The following is a 22667-nucleotide window of genomic DNA, read 5'->3' as shown; positions in this document are numbered from 1 at the left end:
TGGAGAAAGCTCAACACATGGTAACAACATGCATAACAGTACCGTGTGTGTGTGTCTGTCTGTGTCTGTCTGTGTCTGTGTCTGTGTGTATTGCATATACTTGCTGGTGTAGGTGTGAGAACATGTGCTTGCAGGCACTCATGTGCGTACATGCGTGTGGATCCAGAGGCCCGTGCCAGCTTTCCCTGGTGGCTTTCCACCTTTTTTGTTTGTTTGTTTTGACAGTTTCTCACTGAACCTGGCGCTCACTGTTTTGGCTAGACTGGCCTTAGGGATCTACCTGCCTCTGACTCACCACAGATGGGGTCATACATGCCACCACACCCAGCCTTCTGCCTGGGCTCTAGAGACTTAACCTCAGTTCCTTCTGCTTCGTTGGCAAGCACTTTGCTGACTGAGCATTCTCTCCAGTCCAGAACCATCTTTCCTGTTTCCAAACAACAAATGTGTTAGGCTTGTGTTGGGTAGATAGAAACACTTAGTCAAAAACCACACTGCATGTTACTGCATGTGAAAATTTCACAAGCACCCGAGACCTTAGGGCTGTGTTTTCTGTCACCAAGGAGGCGGATATGCTGTCCTCCTGTACTGACGCTCTCTCTCCAGAGGGAAGCCGCTGACAAATGAGTCTCGACCAGCTCCTTTTTGTTTCCTCACCTCTCATGGAGTTCCATCTGACTTCCAGATCCTTCCCAGAAACACACACAAGCATGTGTTTGCATGCAGGTCCCGGGACACCCTTTATGGACTGAACCCCTGACCTGGGTCCCTCCCTCACATGTGAGCTGCCTCTGTTTGGGGCTTCACCTGTGCTAATAGGAAGTAGAGGAAGTGAGAGGGGTCCGGCTCCATGAGGGAGAACAACCTCCACACTGCCTGCAGGGAAGGTGATCTCCCTTCTGCCACCTCAGTGACTGTGGCCAGGGTGGCATGAGTGCCGTGTAAGCATTGCACTTACTGGGAAGTTTAATCTCTGAGATTGCTCCCCGTTGCGCTCTCATAAAATGGTTGGTACACAGTGATGTCAGTTGGTTCGATGAGACACAATATGATAGAAAGTATTGCTATTTTTAAAACGAATCAAATAGATTAACATCTTTAAAAGAATTTCCTTACACATGTGTATAAGGTCCAAGTGGAGGTCAAAAGACAGTGAGGAGTTACTTCTCTCCTCAAGTCACCAGGCTCAAAGGCAAACCAAACCCTTCCAACCCCACCACCTTCCCCACCCCAAATTAATTTTTTTTGTGTGTGAAATGGAATTAGTAATGAAACCCACATTGGATTCATTAGTTATCCTTTTTGTTTGTTTTTGCAAAGTGCTTAGAGAAAATAGGCAGCTAGACATTGTGGAGAAATGCAAAAAAGTTAATTGTGTTCTGCAGCCCCAAATGGACAGTTTCTTTGGAGAATAAAATTAAAAATCAACTTGCCTCCCACCCCCCCCTCACCTCCCATCCCACTTCCTTTTTAATTCTAAATCTTGCTGAGTAGGACTAACCCAGGCTGTCCCAGTAGGACTAACCCAGGCTGTCCCTGAACTTGAGCCAATTCCCCAGTCTTAGCTTCCCAGATTCTGTTGTCTGTCTGTGACAGGTTCCCATGTAGCCCACGCGGGCACATAACTCCCTATGTAGCAAAGGTTGACCTTGAGCCCCTGAACCACCGAGTGCAGGGATCTATGAGAGTACTGCTACACTCCACTTGCATTTGTGGTGCGTGCCTGCGTGTGTTTGTGTGTGTGTGTGTGTGTGTGTGTGTGTGTGTGTGTGTGTGTGTGCGTGCGCCTGCGCGTGCATATGTGTGTGTTTGTTTAATTTTTATTTATTTTTGCTTTTTGTTATTGTTGTTTTGTTTTGAGACAGGGTTTCTCCATGTAGCCCTGGCTGTCCTGGAGCTCTCTAGATAGACCGGGCTGGCCTCTAACTGTCTCTGCCTCCCGAGTGCAGGGACTAAAGGCGTGTGCCGCCGTGCCTGTCATGTTCTACTCTTAAAGCATGATCCATTTTGACTGCTAAGTAAAACTCCTGCTGTCACTGTTATTAGCTGTTTATTTACTGTGCGCACAAGTCCATGCGCTCGTGCCACCGCATAGCGGTCTGAGGATGCTCAGTCGAGGCTGAGTTTCTCCTGTTTATGCCACTGTGCCGCATGGGCCAGGAAGCTGACCCAGGCCAATTATCCTGCCTGCACCTCCCGCATCTCCATAGGCGTGCACAGTTTACAGAAGTGCCGACAGCAGCGGCCTTTGTGTACACTCAACCCAGGTCAGGAGGCTTGTACAGCAGGTGCTTTCTTTACCCACCAACGCGTCTCCCTGGCCCGGTGTCCTGTTTCTAACCTTTTCTTTCACCAAGTACCACTCAGTAAACAAATGGGGTACACAGTTCAGTTCCGAACTCTTAATTGAAATGAGGAAGGATGGTGTTTAATCTGTGACCTGCCTATCACTGTGACTCTGGGGATCGATATGGCGGATGCTCCTTTACTGAGCAGTGAGCAAAGCCCTGGGGAGACAAAGCCTTCCTCTTAATAGGCTGTGAGGTTGGTCGTGAGAGTGTCAGTCTGCTGGGTTGTGTGTAGAGCCAGAGTCCCGAGACCCTAGCAAGCCAGCACAGGGTCCTAGAATCCTTGCCTCGTGTGACATTAGACTTCTTGACCAGTAAATAACATGAAAGTTTTTCAATAATTAATGTAAATTTGAGAATTTGCCCCTCTAAAGATTCCTCCTCAACTCCTCACTGTCTGAATAGTTGTACCCTGGCACTTGGTCTATGCGGTTGCATTGGTGGCCATACAGGAATAGGCTTTGAGATGCAAATGCACTGGTCTCAATTAAATGCCTTTGGTGCACATTTACACCCAGTCCCTTTGCCTTCTCGTACTGAACCAGAAGAAAACAGTTCTGGGGTAGTATACCTCACCAGCAATGTGCCTAGAGAAGCAGTGAGGTAATTATTCCTCTACTTAAACTCTAGTTTGGGACACCTCTGAGGAGTGGTTTTATTTCTCCTTACTGAATAAAGCTTTTACAAATACAGGACACCATCATTCACTCCCAGGCAGTTCTATGCACAGAGAAGCATATGGGTAAAAACTGTATTTCTTCAAAGTACGTGCCTCCAAGTGGGGATCACCCCTGGTCTGGGTTTGGATGTAGACAGGACTTGTCTGCGAAGCCCTCTGCCCCTGCTCTGAGGGAACTTGGGAATTTCCCATCTTACTTTTCAGCTGGACAAAGGCCTTGTGAATTCTGTGCTGTCTGTCTGTCTATCTATCTATCTCTAAACCTTTAGCTGAAGAGTTAAGGTACTCTTGACTCTATTTGGGTTGCGTAAGGAACTACTAGTGACAGGCAAAGGTGCAGATCCTCCTAAAAAGAAAGGGCTGGGAGGCCCAGTGGGCTCCTAGAGACTGGAGAGGAATAAACTGACCTTTGCTGCAAAGTGGGTTGATAGTCACATGACTGTGAAACGTGCTGGATTTATGAGCTAAAAGGGACACTCTGGAATGATCTTTTGGATATCCTGCCAACTCGTGTGTACTTGTGGGATACACAGAAAATTCAAAGTTTTGTGTTCTAAATATTCCAGGAAGTATCCTGCGGTTGGGGCCCCTGTGTTCTGTTAAAACAACAGAACTCGGGGTTGGGGATTTAGCTCAGTGGTAGAGTGCTTGCCTAGGAAGCGCAAGGCCCTGGGTTCGGTCCCCAGCTCCGGAAAAAAAAAAAAAAAAACAGAACTCCTGTCTTCTTCCTCTAAGTATGGCTGGGATGGAGAACCTTGGAGGTTCTGGTGGGTCCGGTCTACTGTTGGAGACCGCCAACGACTCACCCAGGGCTCAGCCTTGCTTAACCTGGGCCTAGCTCTTCTTTTTCATCAATAAGATGGTTTCAGAGGATCACTTCTGAATTCTGTTTCCCTGCCCAGAGCCGAGAACTAACTGACTGACTGACTGACTGATTGTCTGTTTGTCTGTATGTCTGTCTGTATGTCTGTCTGAAGGCCCAGACAAGTTTAATTTCCTGTGGAATGATTGTTCAGTGGTGTGATCAGGGCCAAGCTCAGCTCTATGGCTGCATAGATTATAAGGTATAATAAACTAATATAACTTGGCATTTTTCAGTGGCCTAGGGCCTCTGTCACTACTTTTACAAAATGCCCAAGCGAAAAGCTGATCAAAAATTGATCTTTTCAACTTGGTCATTTCATGGGTAATTAGACCGTAGATGCACAGTAATTACTGACTTATTAATTTGAATGGTTGCTTTGGCCTTTCCCACGTGGCCTGAAAGAAGAGGGTGTCAAGGTTCCAGCTGACTGTGTGTCTATTTAAAGTAAAATATTTCTCAGTGAAAAGGGATAATTAGGAAACCCCAAACAGATCCCAAGTTCACTCCCCAGGGAATAAGTGTAGATAGATGCCTGACCTCAGAAGTTTCTGGGGGCACTGGCTGCATGTCTTTGTAAGGTCACTGGGTAGAGGCTGGACCTTCCCTGTTTGTACCTCCCAGCATGGAGGCCAGGCTGCCATGAGAGGTCAATATGGATACTATGGCCAGATTCTAGAAAGAGAGCTGTAATTATGACTTCTAATTATGTACAGTTAGACCTACAGAGTTAAGCATAGGGCACCTCCTGCTTGGAAGTATAAGTTAATTGTCTACAGGGGTCTTCCCCTCTGCCAGCCCTAATCAGATAGGCATGGCCTTGGGCCTGCAGGGCTCCTCCTACCTTGGAGCATTAGCATTCACCATTGGTAGCACTGATTACAGGAGAGGGTCACATTTAACTCCTGTCCCAGGAAAGAATAAAATTCGAGCAGGTCATAACCCAGCCTGCCTTCCCTGTGTCCCTGGTAGCCTTCTCAGGTGAGAACACTTGGACTTCCATGTCATGGACCTTAGCTTCGTTGAGAAAGAGCATTAATCACTTCCGGACAGGTAGGCTAGTGCTTTATTTTGGTTTTGAGGGGCTGGTTTGATACCATTCTTATTGTTTTTGTTTTGATGTGTGTGTGTGTGTGTGTGTGTGTGTGTGTGTGTGTGTGTGTGTGTGTGTGTGTGTGACAGACAGACTTATATACCCTGTCTCTATCTGTTTCTTTCTCATCTTTTTAAAATATGTATATAAGAGTGTGCTGTCCACATGTGCACCTGCATGCCAGAAAGGGCATCAGATCTCATTACAGATGCTTGTGAGATGCCATGTGAGAGCTGAGAATTGAACTCAGAACCTCTGGAAAGGCAGCCAGCGCTCCTCACTGCTAAGCCCCCTTTTCTTATCTTTTTAATAAGATGGCCCAAACAGGATTTGAACAACCAATTTTTCATAATAAATTCTGCAATCCTGCCGTAGCCTTAGGAGTAGGTGTGCCTCGAACACCGACTTTAGGGCTTCGAGCCTTTTCCCCTCTGGTTCCCACATCAGCCAGTGTCCTGCTGAGATGGATTCTGTCCTCCTGGAAAAGTGACTGGGCACGTATGCCCAGCCGAAGCCAGAGCTAATGAAGAGGCCCTGCCCGAGGAATTTCAGCAGCATGGGGCCTGCTACTCTGGAGGCCAGGTCACATGACAGTTGCTATAGCCAGAGGAGAGTGAATGCCAGGAGCTCTGAACACTTTACAGAGGGAGGAAGTAGTTTCTGGGGTGGGAACAGAGCAGTGGCTGGTCTTCCAGTAAATGGGGGGTAGTTGACTGGGGGGAGCTGGGCAGCACAGAGAGGGGAAGCAGGCTGTGGGCAGGGCTCCACTGTCAGTTAGTACCCAGCTGTTTGGCACTCCCACCGCCTATACCAGGGTTTCTGTTCTCATCTCAAGGGCCTTCGTGTTATCTCCAGCTTATAGACTTGACACGTCCTTCCTCCCAGATACTAAGGTGTGTGGGGGTCGCTGGGGGGTGGGGTCAGAGCTCTTATAGTGGTCCCGGTTCTGTTCCTGCCTCACAGGAAGCAGGCTCTACCTCTAGTTTAAAAAAACAAACAGTCAGACGGTCACCAAAAGAGCACCAGTAACCCAGAGGTTTCAAATTAGAGACTCTGAGCCCAAAGGGCATCTCACGGACTTAACTCCTCTTCCTGTGACTCACAGGGCAAAATTGTAACCTGTACCAGGTCTCGTACCTCTGGCCTCCTCTTCCAGCCTGGAAGTTTGGATTGTTTTATACAATCCATTTCAGCTCAATTGTCTTCAGGGCAGCAGGGAGAAAGACATCTGTCACCTAGTCGAAGGTGTTTCAGAGGCAGACATTCATGAAATTTAGAACATCAGATGAAAGGTGTTCGCTGATCCTCGGGACAAAAACTGTGGGCACTGCGCTCGCTTGCTTTGGACACAGATTCGCCAAAGTAGACAGTGTGGCACGGAGCTCTCAGCCATACTACACATTACAGAGCTCAGGAGACACCAACAGTAAAGGCCCTGCTGCCAAGAGAAAGTGTTCTTTTTGCTTTCTCTCGAAACAGCACTCGGGACCCTGAGACCCTTCAGCCCAGACACCTCCGTGCCACCCTAGACATGGGCAGTGTAGCCCTAGATAGACCACGGCCCTGGCATCTGACTCTCAGGCCAGGATGCACTCTGAGCTCAGTTCTGACCTCCTACGAGCTTTTCTCGGCACCCTCTTCAACAGGAAACAGAGTTAGGGGGAATAGTGAGTTTGGTTGTCACAAATGACAAAGCGGCCTTGGACTGGGGAGTCGCTTGGATAAATTATTTTTTCTTCTCAGTTTTCAGAGTTAATGATGATGGGGGCCCTTGAATTCAGCCAGTTCTTTTTGTTAGCTTTTCCTGGACAAGTTTTAATCTGAGAAGGACTAAAAGGGTATAGAAACGAGAGTCTCCTAACGTCTACACCACGGGTGTGGATCCAAACCCTCCCCTGGCCTGACTTGTGCTCATTCTCTCTGCTTCTCCAGACTGGCGTAGCTTCAGTGGTTTGAACTCTCCAGACTCATTCTGCGTGGAGACTCAGCTCTGGGGCTGTACGGTCTCTGTGGGCCTCAGATAACCCACCTCTGAGAGGGACGGCACTCATGTGGCAAAGCTGGAGCTGTTCTCAGTGCCTCCAAGTCTCCCCTTCTTGGGGGCCTTCTCATGTTTTGAATTTATATAGTTTTGTGTATGCACGCATGTATTTTTATGCTTGTGCCACAGCACATGTGTTGAAGCCAGAGGACAACTTTGAGGAGTTGGCCTCTTCCTCCCCCATACACACACACACACACACACACACACACACACACACACACACACACACACACATGCTGCACACACAAGGCTGTGAATGTTGAGGCAGCGTCTAGTGTCTCTGCTCTTGTTTACCAGCCTAGTTTGTCCCTTGAGCTTCTAGGTCTCTCTTCAGTCTCTGCCTCCCATGTTCCCTTAGGAATACTGGCATTACAGATCAGGTCACATGCAGCTTCCCCTGGGTTACAGGATTTGGACTCGTCATAGGGTTTGCTCAGCTAACATTTCGATCCTTTAAGCAATCCCTCCTCCACTCCCCCTGCCTTCAGTACACTTCATTTTCAGTCAGGATGTCACTCGCTATGCAGCAGCAGCTGGCCTGGAGTGTTCCGTGTAGGTCATGCTGGCCTCAAACTCATGGACAATGCCCCTGCATCTGTCCCCAAGTACCAGGATAGTAGTAGTGCCAGACTAGTGCCACACTAGTATCCCAGAGGTCTAAAGTGCCCTTGCTTGGCTAGAGACCTGTGCCACCAGCCCCGCTGACCCTGAGTCCTTTCTTTTGATAACATTCCTGGTGTGCTCTGTGCCCATCCTGTCATGATGATGGTGACTGACGTTACACTCTGGCATCAGCCTTTGTCAGGAGGCTTTGTCTTCTTCCAAAACCTGGTGACCCTGTTTTCCTTACCCCTCACCCCATAGCTCTGATGAGAATCCCTCAGGTCCTTCCTCTTGTCCCTGGTTCTTCCCCAGTGCTTCTGTCTTAACAACCCTCAGGCAGAGGGGAAGTAGAGGTAGTGGTGGCAAATGATGTCACCAACCACACTACCGGCTCCCTTCTGCTGTTGGCCAGACCACTTGCAGCTGTTCTAGGTGTCTTGATTGGCTGCAGTGGAAGCCAAAGGCTTCCGTGATTTGAAAGTCACAAGTACAGATATCCTATATCTCTCTCAGAGAGTTTACACAGGGAGGGCAGGGGAGGCAGGGATAAGCAGCCAGGAGAATTCTCATGTCTCCCTCTGATGTCTTCTGCTTGAGACAATGGTTCACAGGTTCCCTCTCCCAGCTGTGGGTCATGCACTCAGCCACTGTTTCTCCCTCTCCCTTACCTCTCTCATCCTATGGACCATAATGCCTTATCCCGAGCTGTGGAGTGTTACTCACCACTCCATTCAGTTATGACGATAAAACTGTTTCCAGACATTGCCAGGGGGGCAAGGGAGAGGGAAATCTCCCCCAGTTCAGGAACAGGGCTCAATCAGAAGGGCTTTGCTTAAGGGAGGTGGAGCAGACCCCCTCGTCTCCAGGAAGTGGGCTGCTGCTTCCTGGGGCGTTTTATAACTTGTTTCTTCATTTTCTAGTGTTTCTTGATCCTAAGAGAAGATCAGGTCTTATCTCTCTTATTTTTCGGAATTAAGCAAATACTTCTCGGTATGCCATTCTCACACACAATTATAGAAAATGGATAAAGCTATTTCAGAGCAAAATGATCTAGCAAAGCCATGGGAAGGGAAGGGAAGGGAAGGGAAAGTTTTCCAGGGATTGCTAGGTCGCAAATGGATGGCTATCTGAGGTGCTTATTACCCTATCAAAATTAACACTGGCCACAAGATTGTCCCAGCATTCCTCAGTCCCTACCTGTGAAAGGGTCCTCCTGGATGGCATACCACGAGCTCTCCAACCCGGGGGCTAGGCTATTCTTCCCCCTGCTTTTCTTCCTTATATAACCCAGCCATTTGGGCTACACTGGCCCTTTTTCCTCTAGCCTCTGGGATCTTGGCAGTCACTCCAAGCTCCTCTCCTCTGCTTCTCCTCACATGGCCCCTGCTCTGTTTGCTGGTCAGGCCCACTGTGGACTCTCCCAGATGCCTGCCTGTTTTCTCCCTTATGTCTACAACAAACTTTCTCCTCAACCCATGTCTAAAGGGGTTACGTCCTCCTTTTATTTCTTTTTTCCATTCACTTGCCTTTGCTCTGGGTTCGCTTCGGTCACAGCCTCTGCAAGGAGTCTTATCTTCCCTGTGCTTGTGCAATTCAGTGGCGCCTGGTTTTGGCAAACCGGAGTTCCTAGTGAGCTCCACTGTTCCTCCTGAGTCCCACAGGCAGGTACCATTCTAGCTGAGGGCTGAGTTCTGCTCACCTGATCAGCGACTAAGATAAAGTCATCCATTCACTTATCCTGCGTGTGCTTCTGTCCACACTGAGAGGTCCCAAGTACCATCTTAAATGGCAAGTGAGGTAGGCAGGGAAGAGCCTTACTGGCCTAGTTGCTTTGTAGAGAGGCCTATGAGATGATCTGTACCTGCACTATTATACTAGTATAGGACATTTCTCCCCACATATATTGCCTTTTGATCAATCATGGGACATTATATCACTTGATTATTCACATTACTACAAGTGTAAAGAGGAGTGGGGGAGGGGAACACATTCACTTTGAGGAAGATCAAATGATTTCGGGAATCGATCACAATTCTCAAGGTTTCCATCTTGGAAGAAAAACAAAGTTTGGCTCTGAACTATGTTGTTGTTGTTGTTGTTGTTGTTGTTGTTCTTATAGGGAGAGTTGAAGACCAAGCCTTCTGTTAGCCTTTATATTCTGAGGTTGCTTAAGCATATGGCCTTTCCAGACACTTCTGTCTGGCACCCCACAGAAGTTGCACCAAGAACCCACCATCCACCTACCCCAACAGGCCAGGACTTTGCAGGGAGTGGTATGTTCTCCTGCCTTTTGTAAGGCTGTCCTCTACCTCCAGACGCTTTGGAGTGGATGTCCCATCTGGAAGGTGTTGCCTGGAGTCCATAGTTCTGGCAGCCATGAGTCAGAAAGGAAAAAAGATGTCAGGTGACATTACAGAAAGCTGTGGAAACTGGCACAGACTCTGGCTCTGCTCATGTCTGCAGTCACCCACACCATTTCAGCCATTTTCAACTGAGTGAGGTCAGGCCCAGCAACGTGAGAGTTCCATGTTAGCTAGCAGCCGTCCCAGGACTTGAAGCTAGCAATCCCCCTGCCTGGTCTATCTAGTGCTTTTCCCATCCTGCCCACAGAGGAAAGCCTCCACCACTCCCAAGTGGAGCCATCTTCTTGTGCTGGGAAAGATTCAATGTTATCCTAATCAAAGTAATCAAAGCCATTGATGGAGAAGCCCAGAAGCCTGTTTTCCTCGTTTGCATGGTCTGGCTTGTGTGGCCATTCAACAGAAGAGGGCTGGAAAACAAGGTGTGCACTGCTTCTCAGTCCTGTACTGCAGAGAAGCTGCACCGTGATGAAATAACCACGTCAAAGATCCAGGTTGGAGTGGACCACTGGATCGTCCAGAGAGTAACGCTGTTGCGAAAGCATAGTTGAGGACTTCTTAAACACAGGACTAGAGATTGGCTCTGCATGGATGATGGCCATAACTCTACCAAGCTCCTGGGTACTAACCTGTAGTAAGTAACTTGGCTTCCTGCACCAGGGTGCAGAGCTAGGGACTCTCAGGGAGGACCCCTTATCCCAGAATAAACTGTCATGCTGCTTTATTTATTCTCCTGAACCTCTGCCTCGTGTGAACAGGAATGTTAACTCCTTTCACTTAACTCTTCGTGAGTCCCAGACAGAACACCATCATCTTGTCTTAGACTGATAAACCACCCTGAACTGTGGTGGGAAGCCCCTCACCTCACCTGTGGCCACCAAAAAAACCTCCTCCAGGACCCACCCACTTCACCTCTTCCTTGGCTCTCTTCCTGTGGTGTTCCTCTGGTGCAGAAGTATCCCCAGACCCCAAAAGAGCTCCCCAGTCCTCTAAAATGTTTCCAGCTCACCCCAAATGGGCACGTCCATCAAAAAGTGTCTCAGGCAGTTGATTTGAATGCAGATGGAGGGGAAACCTATGAAGCTCCTAAATGCATTGAGTAAAACAGCCTTTCACCCCAGGGGAGCAATGAGATGATCCCCAGAGAAGCTGAGGTGGATAGAGGAGGGCGTGGCGTGCTGGCCATAGGAAAAGGCACAGGAATGCAGGAAAGGAGCCACACTGGATCAGGATGGTGGAAAGATGCTGGGGGGGGGGGGCTGTGGGCGGAGCTTCAGCTCCAGGCAGATTCCATTTCTGTCTTAGATGCTTCATCTCCTCTTCCTGGAAAGCCAGCATCTAAGGGAAAGAAATTCCAGTATAGCCAGGAGGTTTTTCTACACACACACACACACACACACACACACACACACACACACACACACACAGATAGGTCATTGCAAAAACTTTTAATAATGTTAGCAAAAGGTTGCTGTGTTGTGTGATTAAGGGAAAAGAAGTTAGGCTGCAGCCAACCATTTTGCAGATACAGTGGTCTCCCCTGTACAGCAGGAGACACTCCAGGCCCTGCAATGAATACTTGAAGCTGCAGGTACTACACTCGCATGCATATGTTAGCTCCTGAGAAGTCTGCTCCTTACATTCCCCCAGAATTCCTACCGAGAGAGGAGGTGGGGCATGGGTTCTCTGAGGGCATCAGCAGCCTCATCCACGGCAGTATCCGAGGTCTGCTCACAAGAAGGAGGGGAGGGGAGTCAGCATCCTGTAGTTTCCAACGCAGGCACAGGCACGTGTGTTCGATTTGGCATGAGTGGGTGGGGCCTCATGGGAGGTGCTGGGTAGAGGCTCAGGCTCAGGCTGTCCTGGGTTCCTGACTGAGGACACTCTTTGCTCCTCAGGCTCTTTCTTTCACCAAGACTGTGCTTGTCTATGACCCTCAGACTTCCTCCTGAGAAGGAATGGGGACTTACTTTGTAATCTCCTAATTTCATGTCTGAGTTTCCAGTTATCCAGAGACCCTCACCTGGGGGGAGACCACGTAGCCAAGGCAACCGGGGCCACCTGTTGCACTTGACTGTTAAGAGATGGTTTTGTACGGTGAGAAGGAAAAGCACGTATTTGGGCTCCTCCCTGAAAGCACAGCAGGGGCCACCTCAGGATTTGTCTCTTGCCACTCTTGGGGACCAAGGACTTCGTTGCTGGGCTGTAGGGACCCTTAAGCAGAGTGGAACTTGAGGCTTTTCCGTGAATCATTGAACCTGTATCAGTGGGGAGCAATTGACTGTTTGAGCAATGTCACCCCAGGAGTTGCCAAAGAAGCTAATTTACCTGTTTCTCATACAATGCGCTTATTAAAATAAACTTGCTCCATTATGGCATATAGGTAACGGGCCTCCTGCAGGCAGAATCGGAAAGAGCAGAGTGAAGTTTCTTTACCTTTTGGTTTTTTTCCTGAGGCATTGTCTTCTGAAGCCCGCATCGTCCACATTATTAATCGCTTGTGGGGCTTTATCTGCATTGCATTGCTCCCTTGGAATTAAACTGCACATATAAAGTATGAAAAATGTACTTTTTTTAACAGTAAAAAAGTAATTTTCTCGCATAATACCCAAAATAAAGTGCCATGGAGCCATTAGTAGTAAATTGAATTTTTTGGTATGTAATTTGTACAAAAACTGACAAGTACGAGGCCCCGTCTTCCCAGTCGTTAGTTACTGGGTTTAGCGGACACAGAGGCAGTAATCTGCAAGGGCAGGCATTTTGATGTCGGCTTCAATTGCACACTTCATTTATTTGGACAGGGGACAGGCGGCAGCTTCTGTCACAAGGCCTCACTGCACTATTAGTGAATTTCGCCCCAGGGCAGCTGGGACGCTGGGCTGGGGCAGATGTTCTTTTCAGCCTATTCAGTGACCATTCTTGGGGGTTGTTTACCGTTGCCATGGTGACCTTCATTTCCATAGCAGCAGCGCTGCTGTTTCTCAGAGGGGAATGAATTTAGTTATAAAGGGATAATATTTTTCTCTGTCTCTATATAACCTGCCATCTGTCAACCGGTGGATTGGTAAGGATTCAGAAACCTATTAAGAATTATAGCAATAAAGTTATGTGCGTTCGGGAGGGAGCAGATTAAAAGCAATAATAAATGAGGGGGTGAACACTGTGCCTTCTACAGCAGAACTTCCTCAATTCCTTCCTTGTACTTTATGTGCTTTTTCCTAATGCCCTCATCACCTCCAACACCGCTGTGTGCACACATACCCTCGGAAAACGCAATTTCCATTCTGCTGACGAATGGAAATGACCAAACGTCTTGTTGTATGTGTCTGGAAGCAGGTGCATTCAGAGCTTTCCCTTCATGGAGATGCTGTGAGTTCTCCCCCAGCGTTAGAGAGTCCCAGGCTGACCTTCCTCCTGTTACTGGCTTACCTACTTCCCCACCCAGGGTAAAGACCGAGGGTGCCCAGGCCAGCAACTTACCAGACACCCACAGTGCCGATCCCAACACTAACAAAGCAAGAAGAGGACATGATCGTAGATCTCAAAAATGAAGAGGAAATTACTAGCATGTTCCTTGAATCTCATTCCAGAGTAACTTTTCTTTCTCTCAAGTCCGGATTGGTATGGCAGTAACCTCTGAAGTCCCTCGTCTGGATTTTTTTTTTCTTTCTCTGTCACGTTCATAAGCCGTAACTTGCAGGGGTGAAAAGAACACACATGCCCACTGGCCCCGTTGTAAATAATGTTATTTATTGGTTGATTTTTCCAGATCCTGACATTGATGCTGCCAGTGCCATGATGCTTTTGAATTCTCCCCCTGAGATACAAGCAGGTTGTGAGTAGATATTTCTATAGCATACAGCGCCACAGATTGTGAACTTAACCTTCTCGTTTACGCCCCAGACCGTAGGAAGCACTAATGCCGACATAACCCTGCACTCGGAGCACCCCTTAAACGAAGTGTGTGGTTCACTTAACATGCACATGCATGACACATACGGCCATCCGTGCATGTGTGGGAGCCGGTGCAGAGGTATGCTCGAGGATGAGAGAGTTCTCACGGAGTGTCAGGACCAAGGAGACGAAGGGCGGACCCTAGAACAACTCCTGCTGGAGGTGTTTCTCCCCAGGGAATCATTCCGTGACTTTGTAGGAGAGGGTCCCCGGGCCAGCTTATCCACGGTGGCGCCAAGCGGTACCTAGTTGTAAACTTTTTTTTCCTCTGTCTAGGTTTTCAACAATATTAAGGTGCATTCTGGGAAGTTTGACCCACCCATGAGTGGCTTGGCCTTAATCGGCGGCCACAGAGAGAAGGGCAGGGCTGGTGTAGCTTAGTAGTGCTCACTGAGCAATGCCAGTTAGGACAGGTCTTTGCCTTGCTTGGTTGGGCCTGACTCTCGCCCATTACCTGGTGTCTTGTCTTTTCTTTTCTTCTCTTTTCTTCTCGTCTCTTTTCTTTTCTTTTCTTTTCTTTTCTTTTCTTCTCTTTGTAGCTCACCTGAAATCAAGATGTCTTCCCCGCCTCACAGCTTGAGGCCTGTGTGTCTGTCCATGCCCCACACCTGGCCAGAACCACACTGAGCTGAGAGGTGGCACACCAGGATCTGCTTGTCTTCTGTCAGTGCTGCTGTCACAGGGGTAGAAAGTGACTCGATGTGACAGGTTCTCCTGTGACACTGCTAGGGGCTGCTCCCTACCTGTCTTGTGCCTGTGACTAGGTTTCCAGCTGGCTTGGAGCTCTGGCTTTCTAAAGATATCATTCCCTTTTAAGCAATGAGGATTCCCCCACTTTGGGGGAATTTCCCACAAGAAAGCACCCATCCCAAGATCCACACTAGATTCATGGTGGAGTGAGAAGAACTCCAGACCCCCATCCATAGCCTTCTTGAGAGCCTTAGGGGGAAAAAGTCTTTTTCTCTGTACCTATTTTAAAAGATTGAAGCAGTACTGCCAGGCAAGCATTCTCAGACAGCTTGGTCATCTGCCTGGGGCCACCTTACCTGCCCTGGCTGCTTGCTCCCGGCTGTCAGTGTTCCTGGCCCCTGCAGTGTGAGGCTGCTAACACCTCCAGCCAGCCTAATCCACTGCTAAGCAGAGAGCCGTTCACCCAGCCAGCCTGGAAGGTGACTCTTAAGTGTCCGAGAAATCTGTACTTAAAATCCATTCTTAGATAACATTTCAGGAAAAGTTAGAGACTCCAATTGTAATCAAGTCACAGGCTGGAAAGATTCCTATGATTAGGTGGCATAACCCATTTAGTGAAAGCAGACTGATCTCATCAAAGCCATGTAAAATTCCAACCCCTTCCTTGGCTTGCTGCCTTCTGTGCTGTGTGTGTTACTTTATGGTGTATACTTCTGATGGGCCGGTCCCTAGAGTACATACTTCTTTTTTTTTAATATTTTATTTATTTAATGGATATGAGTACATTGTAGCTGTCTTGAGATACACCAAAATCTGTTACAGACGGTTGTGAGCCGCCATGTGGTTGCTGGGAATTGAACTGAAGACCTCTGAAAGAGCAGCTAGTGCTATCCCTCCAGCCCTGGTGTAGATACTTCTGATGGGCCAGTTCCTAGGCCGAGAAGGGAATGGGGAGTCTAGGAAAATCGAGAGATGTGGGTTGATAACTCACAGATCCTCAGTGTCTCTCCTGAAAGTCTCTTATTTCTGGCCTCTTGACCACAGGTTGGGTTTTCCTGGTTTGCTAACAGGATTGTTTTTAATATTTTCTTGACCAAATGAGCCTTTCCTCTCCATCCCTGTAACTCTCCAACTGTAATTCTCTTTCTGCAATGTCCATAGTCCTACTTATGTCAGGTGCCACACCGAGGTTTCAGAGTGCTCATGTGTTAAAGATACGATTCCTTTTCATTCCTTTAAAGATGGGGTTCCATGTAATCCAAGCTGGCCCCCAGACTTTCTGTGTCGCAAGGGATGACCTGGACTTCTTACCTTCCTGCCCCATTTCTCTGGCATGCACCACCACACCATATGTGCATACGTGCGCTGGGGGTGGAGACCAGGACTGGGGACTGAGCTACGGTCCCCAGCTCTGTGGGTCATCTTAGTGGCCTTTTTTAGCTTTTAACATTCCGTGAAAAGGGTAGCCACAGACTTCACAAGGGCCTCAGGCCAAGAGGACTCTCCAGGGTCTTGGCAGGCACCACTGGATGCCTATGAAGGTCATCAAGGGACACTCACAGGCAGGAACAGCGATGTAGACCAGAGAACAAGAAGGTCGTGGAGACACTGGCTTCATATTCGCCTTCCCGTCTCAGACCGGAGGTCAAGTGTAAGCACAGTCAATGGCGGGCTTCAGAGCCCCTAAGGATTAAAACAATGCCACAGTTAGGGAGCGTGGCAAATCAGTCATCTCCTCGTGGACACAGCCAGAGGGAAGTGTGTGCACAGCTCTTTCTGGCCATCCCAAATGTAGCTTTATTTTCCTTTACATTGCTGGGGGCCGGGGACAAGGGGGATGGCAAAGTGTTGCAAGACAGGGTTTCCCTGTGTAGCCCTGGCTGTGCTGGAACTTGCTCTGTAGACCAGACTGGCCTCAAACTCACAGTCTGCCTCCCTTTGCCTCCCAAATGCTGGGGTTAAAGGTGTGTACGCCACTGCCTGGCAGCATTGATGGTCTCTTGCCTTGAGATTGGGGCAGTGCCTTGATCCCTTAAGGGAGAAGCCATACAGAGCCAGAACTGCTAGTGTTGCCTGAGGGCTTGGTAGCAATCCTCAGTAAATGTAGAAAGTTAACAAACAGCCTCTGTGATGCACCGTGTGGGTTCACGCAGACCTTCTCCCATGGTCAGGAGCCGGGCAGCATGGCTTCTGAGAACCCCATATGTTTCCTGCTGCTCTCTTCCCTGGGGCTGGGGCCAGGCTCTGTTTATAGAACCTCCTCGTGCCTTGCTATTTATAGCTTCCTGCTTCACCCTGGGCTGCCCCTCTGAGTGGTAAACTACCTACCTCATCTCCTGGCAATCACAGGCTGGCTTCCTTGCTAGAAAGGGCTCCCTCCCCCCTTTGTCATCCTGCTTTGTAGCCTCTGCACTTCAGGTCACTGAGTGGCATCCTTAGATCTCTTCCTTGTTTGGTATCTGCAAAGCTAGCCCAGGGCCGGCACGCTGGCTCTGAAACTCTGTGAGTTATAGAAAAGGCTCTGCCTGAGACACTAGTGCGAGCCCAGGAACCCTGTGCCCCCCTGCAGTGGTTGGGTTGCAGTCCTGAGGGCCCACCACCTCTGTTTTCAGTTGTCTACTGCAATTTGCAGTGAGCTAATAAAAGCCTTGACTTCTAACAGTTTGTGCCTCTGGTGTCAGTCACGGCAAGAAGGGTCATCATGCTCAAAATGCCACTTGCCAAACAGTCAGCAACAAGCATGGCTGTCTGCTCACCTTACCTTCTGAAATCAGTCTGTCCACCTACTCCAGGTCCCTAAAGAGTGGCAGTGCACACTCATCTCAGCTGCTGGTATCTCCTGAATCACCTGCCTAGTAGCTCCCTCGACAATCCCTGTGAGTCATCGTCAACCCCTGTGAGGAAACTAGGTCACCATTCGCTATCTCCAAAGGTTTATATAATCCTTGCTTGGAATTTTCCCAGAGACAGAATGCCAGATAACAAACACAGGAGCAGAGTGGACCAAGAGGGTTGGGGAGAGCTACCTGGAACTGGGGTGAATGTCATCTGTGTAGGGCTCCACAGAAGAGAGACCACAGGAAAAGGCTGTGCCTGCCATGACAGCAGGTGGAAGGGGTGCCTTCGGGGGAGGAACCATGACAGGAATGGCCTGCTGCTCAGCTTATGGCCTCTGATAGTGTTAGCCAGGGCTGCCCTCCAATGGCAGAGCTGCGAGCTCCCCACTGAGGTTAATTTCAGACCTTGCAAAGACCAAGGGAGATGCCTATCAAGAGGGAGGCAGGCGAAGCGCTGAGGGCCAGCACACTGTGCGGGAAAGTTTGCTTTATGCCTCGGATTTTTCAGAACAGAACTGCTCTTTAGACCCTGGGAAGGGGCTCAGTACTGGCTATAAAAGCATGACGACCTAAGTCCCAGAAGTGGGGGTTGGGGTTGGGGAATGCGTGTCCTTAATTCTGGTCCTAGGGAGGCAGGGACAAGTAAATCCTAGCCCAATGGCCATAATAGGATTGACATGGCTGAGGATGTTGACAGAGGAAAGCATCCGGTGTCAACCTTGGGCTATCACAAGAACGCGTTCCCGAGTCCATGCTCACTTCGTGCACACAGATAGACAAAGGACTCCTAAGGTTGCTGTCACTTATGGCCGTAGCATCTGCACTGAGTCATGCTGCTTGGTTGTCCCTGGTCTGGTGTGAGTGTTACAGTCTAGCTGATTTCAGGGGGGCCTGGAGACATTCTGTGACTTAAGGAACAGCCGGTCAGTAAGTGCTGGGGCCATAGCGCCTGAGGCTCCAGCAGCCTGTGTCTTCTCCCGGGTTGCTGGGAGAAAGATGTGTAGCCCGCTGACCAGAAAGGGTGGTGCTGGGTGCCTAGACCTCTTCTAGTGGGACACAGAGTTAGGAGTCGGCTCCAAACGTGTATTTTCTTAAGTATTTGACGGAGCTGCCTCCTGACTCCATCTCAGAGCATGAGGCGATGGCTTTGTTGGTCTTTGAGTTATCGGTTTTTTCAGGAGGTAGTGAGAGAAAGAAAGGGTCTTAGTCAGGGTTTCCATTGCTTCAGAGAAACACTGTGAACACAAAGCAAAGTGGGGAGGAAAGGGTTCATTTGGCGTTCACTTCTAGATCATAGCCCATCATTGGAGGACAAGCAGGAACCTGGAGGCAGGCGCTGATGCAGAGGCCATGGAGGGTGCTGCTTACTGGCCTGCTCCTCCTGGCTTGCTCAGCCTGCTTTCTTACAGAACCCAGGACCTCCAGCCCAGGGATGGCCCCACCCACAATGGACTTGGGCCTCCCCCACTGATCATGAATTGAGGCAGTGCCTTACAGCTGGGTCTCACGGAGGCCTTTCCTCAAGGGGGGCTCCTTTCTCTCTGATGACTCTAACTTATGTCAAGTTGACACACACAGCCAGCCAGGGCAGAAGGGAAAGAGAGGCGCTAATTTTAGACCAAGGGCAGGCAAATGGGCTCATATTCCTGCCTTAGCGTTTAATGGAAAGGGAGACGGCGCTCCATGCCTTTTTCCACAGAGCCACTGGAAATTGGCTGTGCCAGTTTCCAGAGGCCACACTCCTGACACTTGAGGGTGGGGACAGAAAGGGGAAGAGGTGTAAGCTCACTTAGTGTCACAGCTGCCTTTCGGCAGCCAGTGAGCAGGCTGATCCAGTCACCCTCTCAGTCTGCAGTGTGCTGCCAATGAGGAGGAGCGAGAAATGGCACGACCTATGGGCGGGATTCAGCAGCCCACGTGGGAAAGAGTTCTGGGACATCCCAAGCAGTCTCAAAGGCTCAGGCCCACACCTGCCGCTGCTGCCAAGCTGCTTTGACGTGAATACAGCTCATCCATTGGGAAGATGTGCACGTAGGGTCAAGGCTAGCTACCAAAAGCATAGTAGACTGGGAAGAATTGGATTTCCCCCATTAAACCTTGTGCCTTATAGGTAATTCACTGGGGTTTCTGGAGAGGTAGTGTGGGCTGGTGGAGGGATAGTGAGAACAGAGTGGATCTCACTAAGCGTACACCACCAGCCCCTAGGCTAAGCAGTTTTCATAGCTCACCTTATGTAATCCTCGGAACAACCCTACAAGGTATGTTCGTGCCCAGAACTGGGGTGGGATACCCAGTGTTATCTGATGCCATGCTGCACAGAGCCCTTCACAGACTCTGCACAGTGGTAGGGGTTTGTCTCTCCAACACCTAGCCTCCTGTAGGTGTTTGTTGGAGCCCGTTTCTTCCTGTTTCCTCTTCCTGCTGAAGTGTCTGGGCATTTGGGCAGAGGACTGTGCATATGGGGCATGGACCTCTGACTGTGGGTCATGCTCATTAGCAGGTGACTCAGACCCACACAAGTGCTAACTGCTCTGTGACTCCGGTTGGCGCACTTCCCTTCCAGGGGTAATGCTGACATTATGCACCTGGGAACTGAAATACCACAGGAGCCGTCATTGCTGTCCTAGCCACTCCATCATCAGGAACTCAGCCAAGGTCTTCTAGCTCAGTCTGGCTTTCGCCTTGTTCCCTTTTATGGCTTTTCAGTTGATCTGAAGTGGGGGAAAGCATGGTGCCTCGGGATTCTTCTGTGGAAGGCTATCACAGTGGGTCTGACGGTGATAATAACTCTCAGGCACTTCCTAAATGTGAGGGAGTTGCTAACCTCAGTAAACCTTCCCCTGGAAGACCACTTCAGTGGAGGCAGTGGTGGCAGGAGGTGAGACATCCCCGGCTTACTTGAGTTGACATAGCTTGCTTCAGAGACGAAGTAATTAACTGGCAGAGATGGGGCACAGGCCTGGTATTCCCAGCTACCTCCTTGCAGGCCGCTTTCCTGCTCCAGATTGCTGCACTAGGTAAAGTCCAGTGTGCCTGTGTTAATTAGTTGCTTCTCTGTTGCTACTGTGATAAAACACCGTGACCAAAGCAACTTAAGGAAGAGCTGGTTCCAGAGGGATGAGTCCATTGTGATGGGACAGAGGCTGCAGGCTGCAGGCACAGTGGCCAGAGGGGAGAGTCGCATCTTCTGTCACAAGCGTAAAGCAGGGGGCAGACTGGAAAGCAGAGGGCGGCTGTAGACTCTCAGAGCCCACCTCTAGGAACACATGTCCTCCTGCAAGGCCATCTCCTCTCTGCAAACAGTGTCACCACCTGGGGCCAAGTGTTCAAATGCTGGAGCCTCTGGGGGCATTGCTTATTCAAACCACCACAGTGGGATGATTTGCTGGAGCAAAGACCGTCTTCATTTCCATATACACACTGCATTTATGTTTGTCATTTCTGAGCACACATCCTGCTTTTCCACCTTTGAGGTCCTTCCTATAGCAAGTCCTCCAGATACGTATAGTGGCATCAGGCACCTCCATCTGTGTGGCTCCCCCCACAGCAACCTTAGAACTTACCCTAGTATTTCTACACACACACATACACACACACACACACACGCACGCACGCACGCACGCACGCACCCCATTCTTTCTCTCTGATTTAACTATAGTCACCCTGATTCACAGGAAGATACTAACTACTAACAATGCTTAGAATCATGGAACAGATTTCCAGTATTTAAGTTCTTTCGTGGCATGGCCCATTGTTCAGATCCACGTACCATTCTCCGTGAGGTCCTCAGTGAGACACATTGTCAGGATCAAGCTCATCCCATAGCTGTATGACTTAGGGAGTACCATCAGAAGTCATTGAACCCCTCTCCCACAGTCTCAGGACAGCTGACGAAAACCCACACAGACGTAGTAGACTGCAGCAGCAAGCTACAAATCTGAGTTCTCCAGAATCTGTCTTCCCTTTGTGAACTGTGAATCTGTTTTTGATTAAGCTTCCTGTGTAGTATCAGGTAAGGATCAAGGTTCGTTTTTATCCCAAAGGGTTGTCCGTGCTGTAATACTGTCCTTTCTGCCACTCTGTTGCCTTGATAGCTACCTTTGTCAAAGCTCAGTTGACCATGCTAAGCGTGAGTCTGTTTTCCACATTCCATTTTGTCCCAGTGGTGTAACTGGCGGTACTCAGCCGAGTCTCACACTACCTTAATTCATGCTGTTTTATACAAAGTCTTGATATCAGATAATATAAATCATGTAATAAAGCTTTCAGGTACTGCATCCTCATAGGGAAACTAGCTGAATATTAGAACAGTACCCTTGCTCTTAGGGTACCTAGTTATTCTCCTGCCTCCAACAACCTCACCTGTCCTCTGAAGTTAGGCTGCTAATTGGTTCTGCTCTGGCTGTGCCTGACACACATGATTAGTTACAGTAAGAGACTAGGGATGTTTCTGAACACGGGACTGGGCTATAGTACTGACTTAGGCAAGAACGGCAGTCTAAGCCTTTATCCTTCTTTTGTAAGACCTTCTAACAAAGACCTTGTATAAACCTAGACAAGAAATGTCAAAAATTCATTATCAAGAATTACAGAAAACCCAAAGTAAAGAATTCTGTATTAAAGAATTAAAGAATTCTATATTCAGGCAGGATGGCAGTAAAGGTGTTTGCTGTACCAGCCTAGCAGCCTGAGTTTGATCCCCAGAACCCCATATAAAAGTGGAAGGTGAGAATTGATTCCACAGAGATGTCCTCTGACTTCCACACATGTCCTGGCACATACACTCCACACAGGCTCTGTGCACACACACTTAATAATACAATTTGTAAGAATTACTTCATATTCAACAGTGGAAGTACATGAAGCACTTCCCAACCCCCTCCTGAATGACCCTGTAGCTGAGGACAACTGTTCTGAACTTCTGGTCTGTGCCTCCTGTGTGCTGGCTACACCATGGCTGCTTCGTAAGTGCTGGCAGTGAAGCCCAGGGCTTTGTGTAGCAGGCAAGCATTTTGGCAGTCCTGAACACATACTCTTAGAAACCCAAAAATTATGAAACCTGTATGTGTTTGTAATTCGTTTCATAAAACTATTGTTTGCAAATAACATGAGTTTTAAATTTTGACCTCCAGACTGCAGCAGCAAGCTACAAATGTATAATTTTCTAGTATTTCATTGTTGCCTGTTTGAAAGGGCA

General features: G+C 48.9%; 1 protein-coding gene across 9 annotated transcripts in view; it reads left to right on the top strand.

Moving 5' to 3' along the window:
• The window catches only part of Foxn3 (forkhead box N3), a 375175-nt gene that overhangs the window by 325290 nt on the left and 27218 nt on the right, over positions 1-22667 (top strand). For 6 of the 9 annotated variants that reach the window (XM_032908258.1, XM_032908256.1, XM_032908259.1 and 3 more), the window contains one exon: positions 13759-13824. The exons of 2 other annotated variants lie outside the window; for them this stretch is intronic. In XM_032908258.1, coding sequence (XP_032764149.1) covers positions 13759-13824 — 66 coding nt within the window. The remainder of the gene's footprint in view (positions 1-13758; positions 13825-22667) is intronic. One more of the 9 variants, XM_032908262.1, reaches the window with a different exon arrangement.

The sequence above is a fragment of the Rattus rattus genome, chromosome 7, assembly GCF_011064425.1.
Source record: "Rattus rattus isolate New Zealand chromosome 7, Rrattus_CSIRO_v1, whole genome shotgun sequence".
Classification (NCBI taxonomy): domain Eukaryota; kingdom Metazoa; phylum Chordata; class Mammalia; order Rodentia; family Muridae; genus Rattus; species Rattus rattus.
Note: the sequence above shows the minus strand (reverse complement) of the source record. Positions and strands in the feature narration are given on the sequence as shown.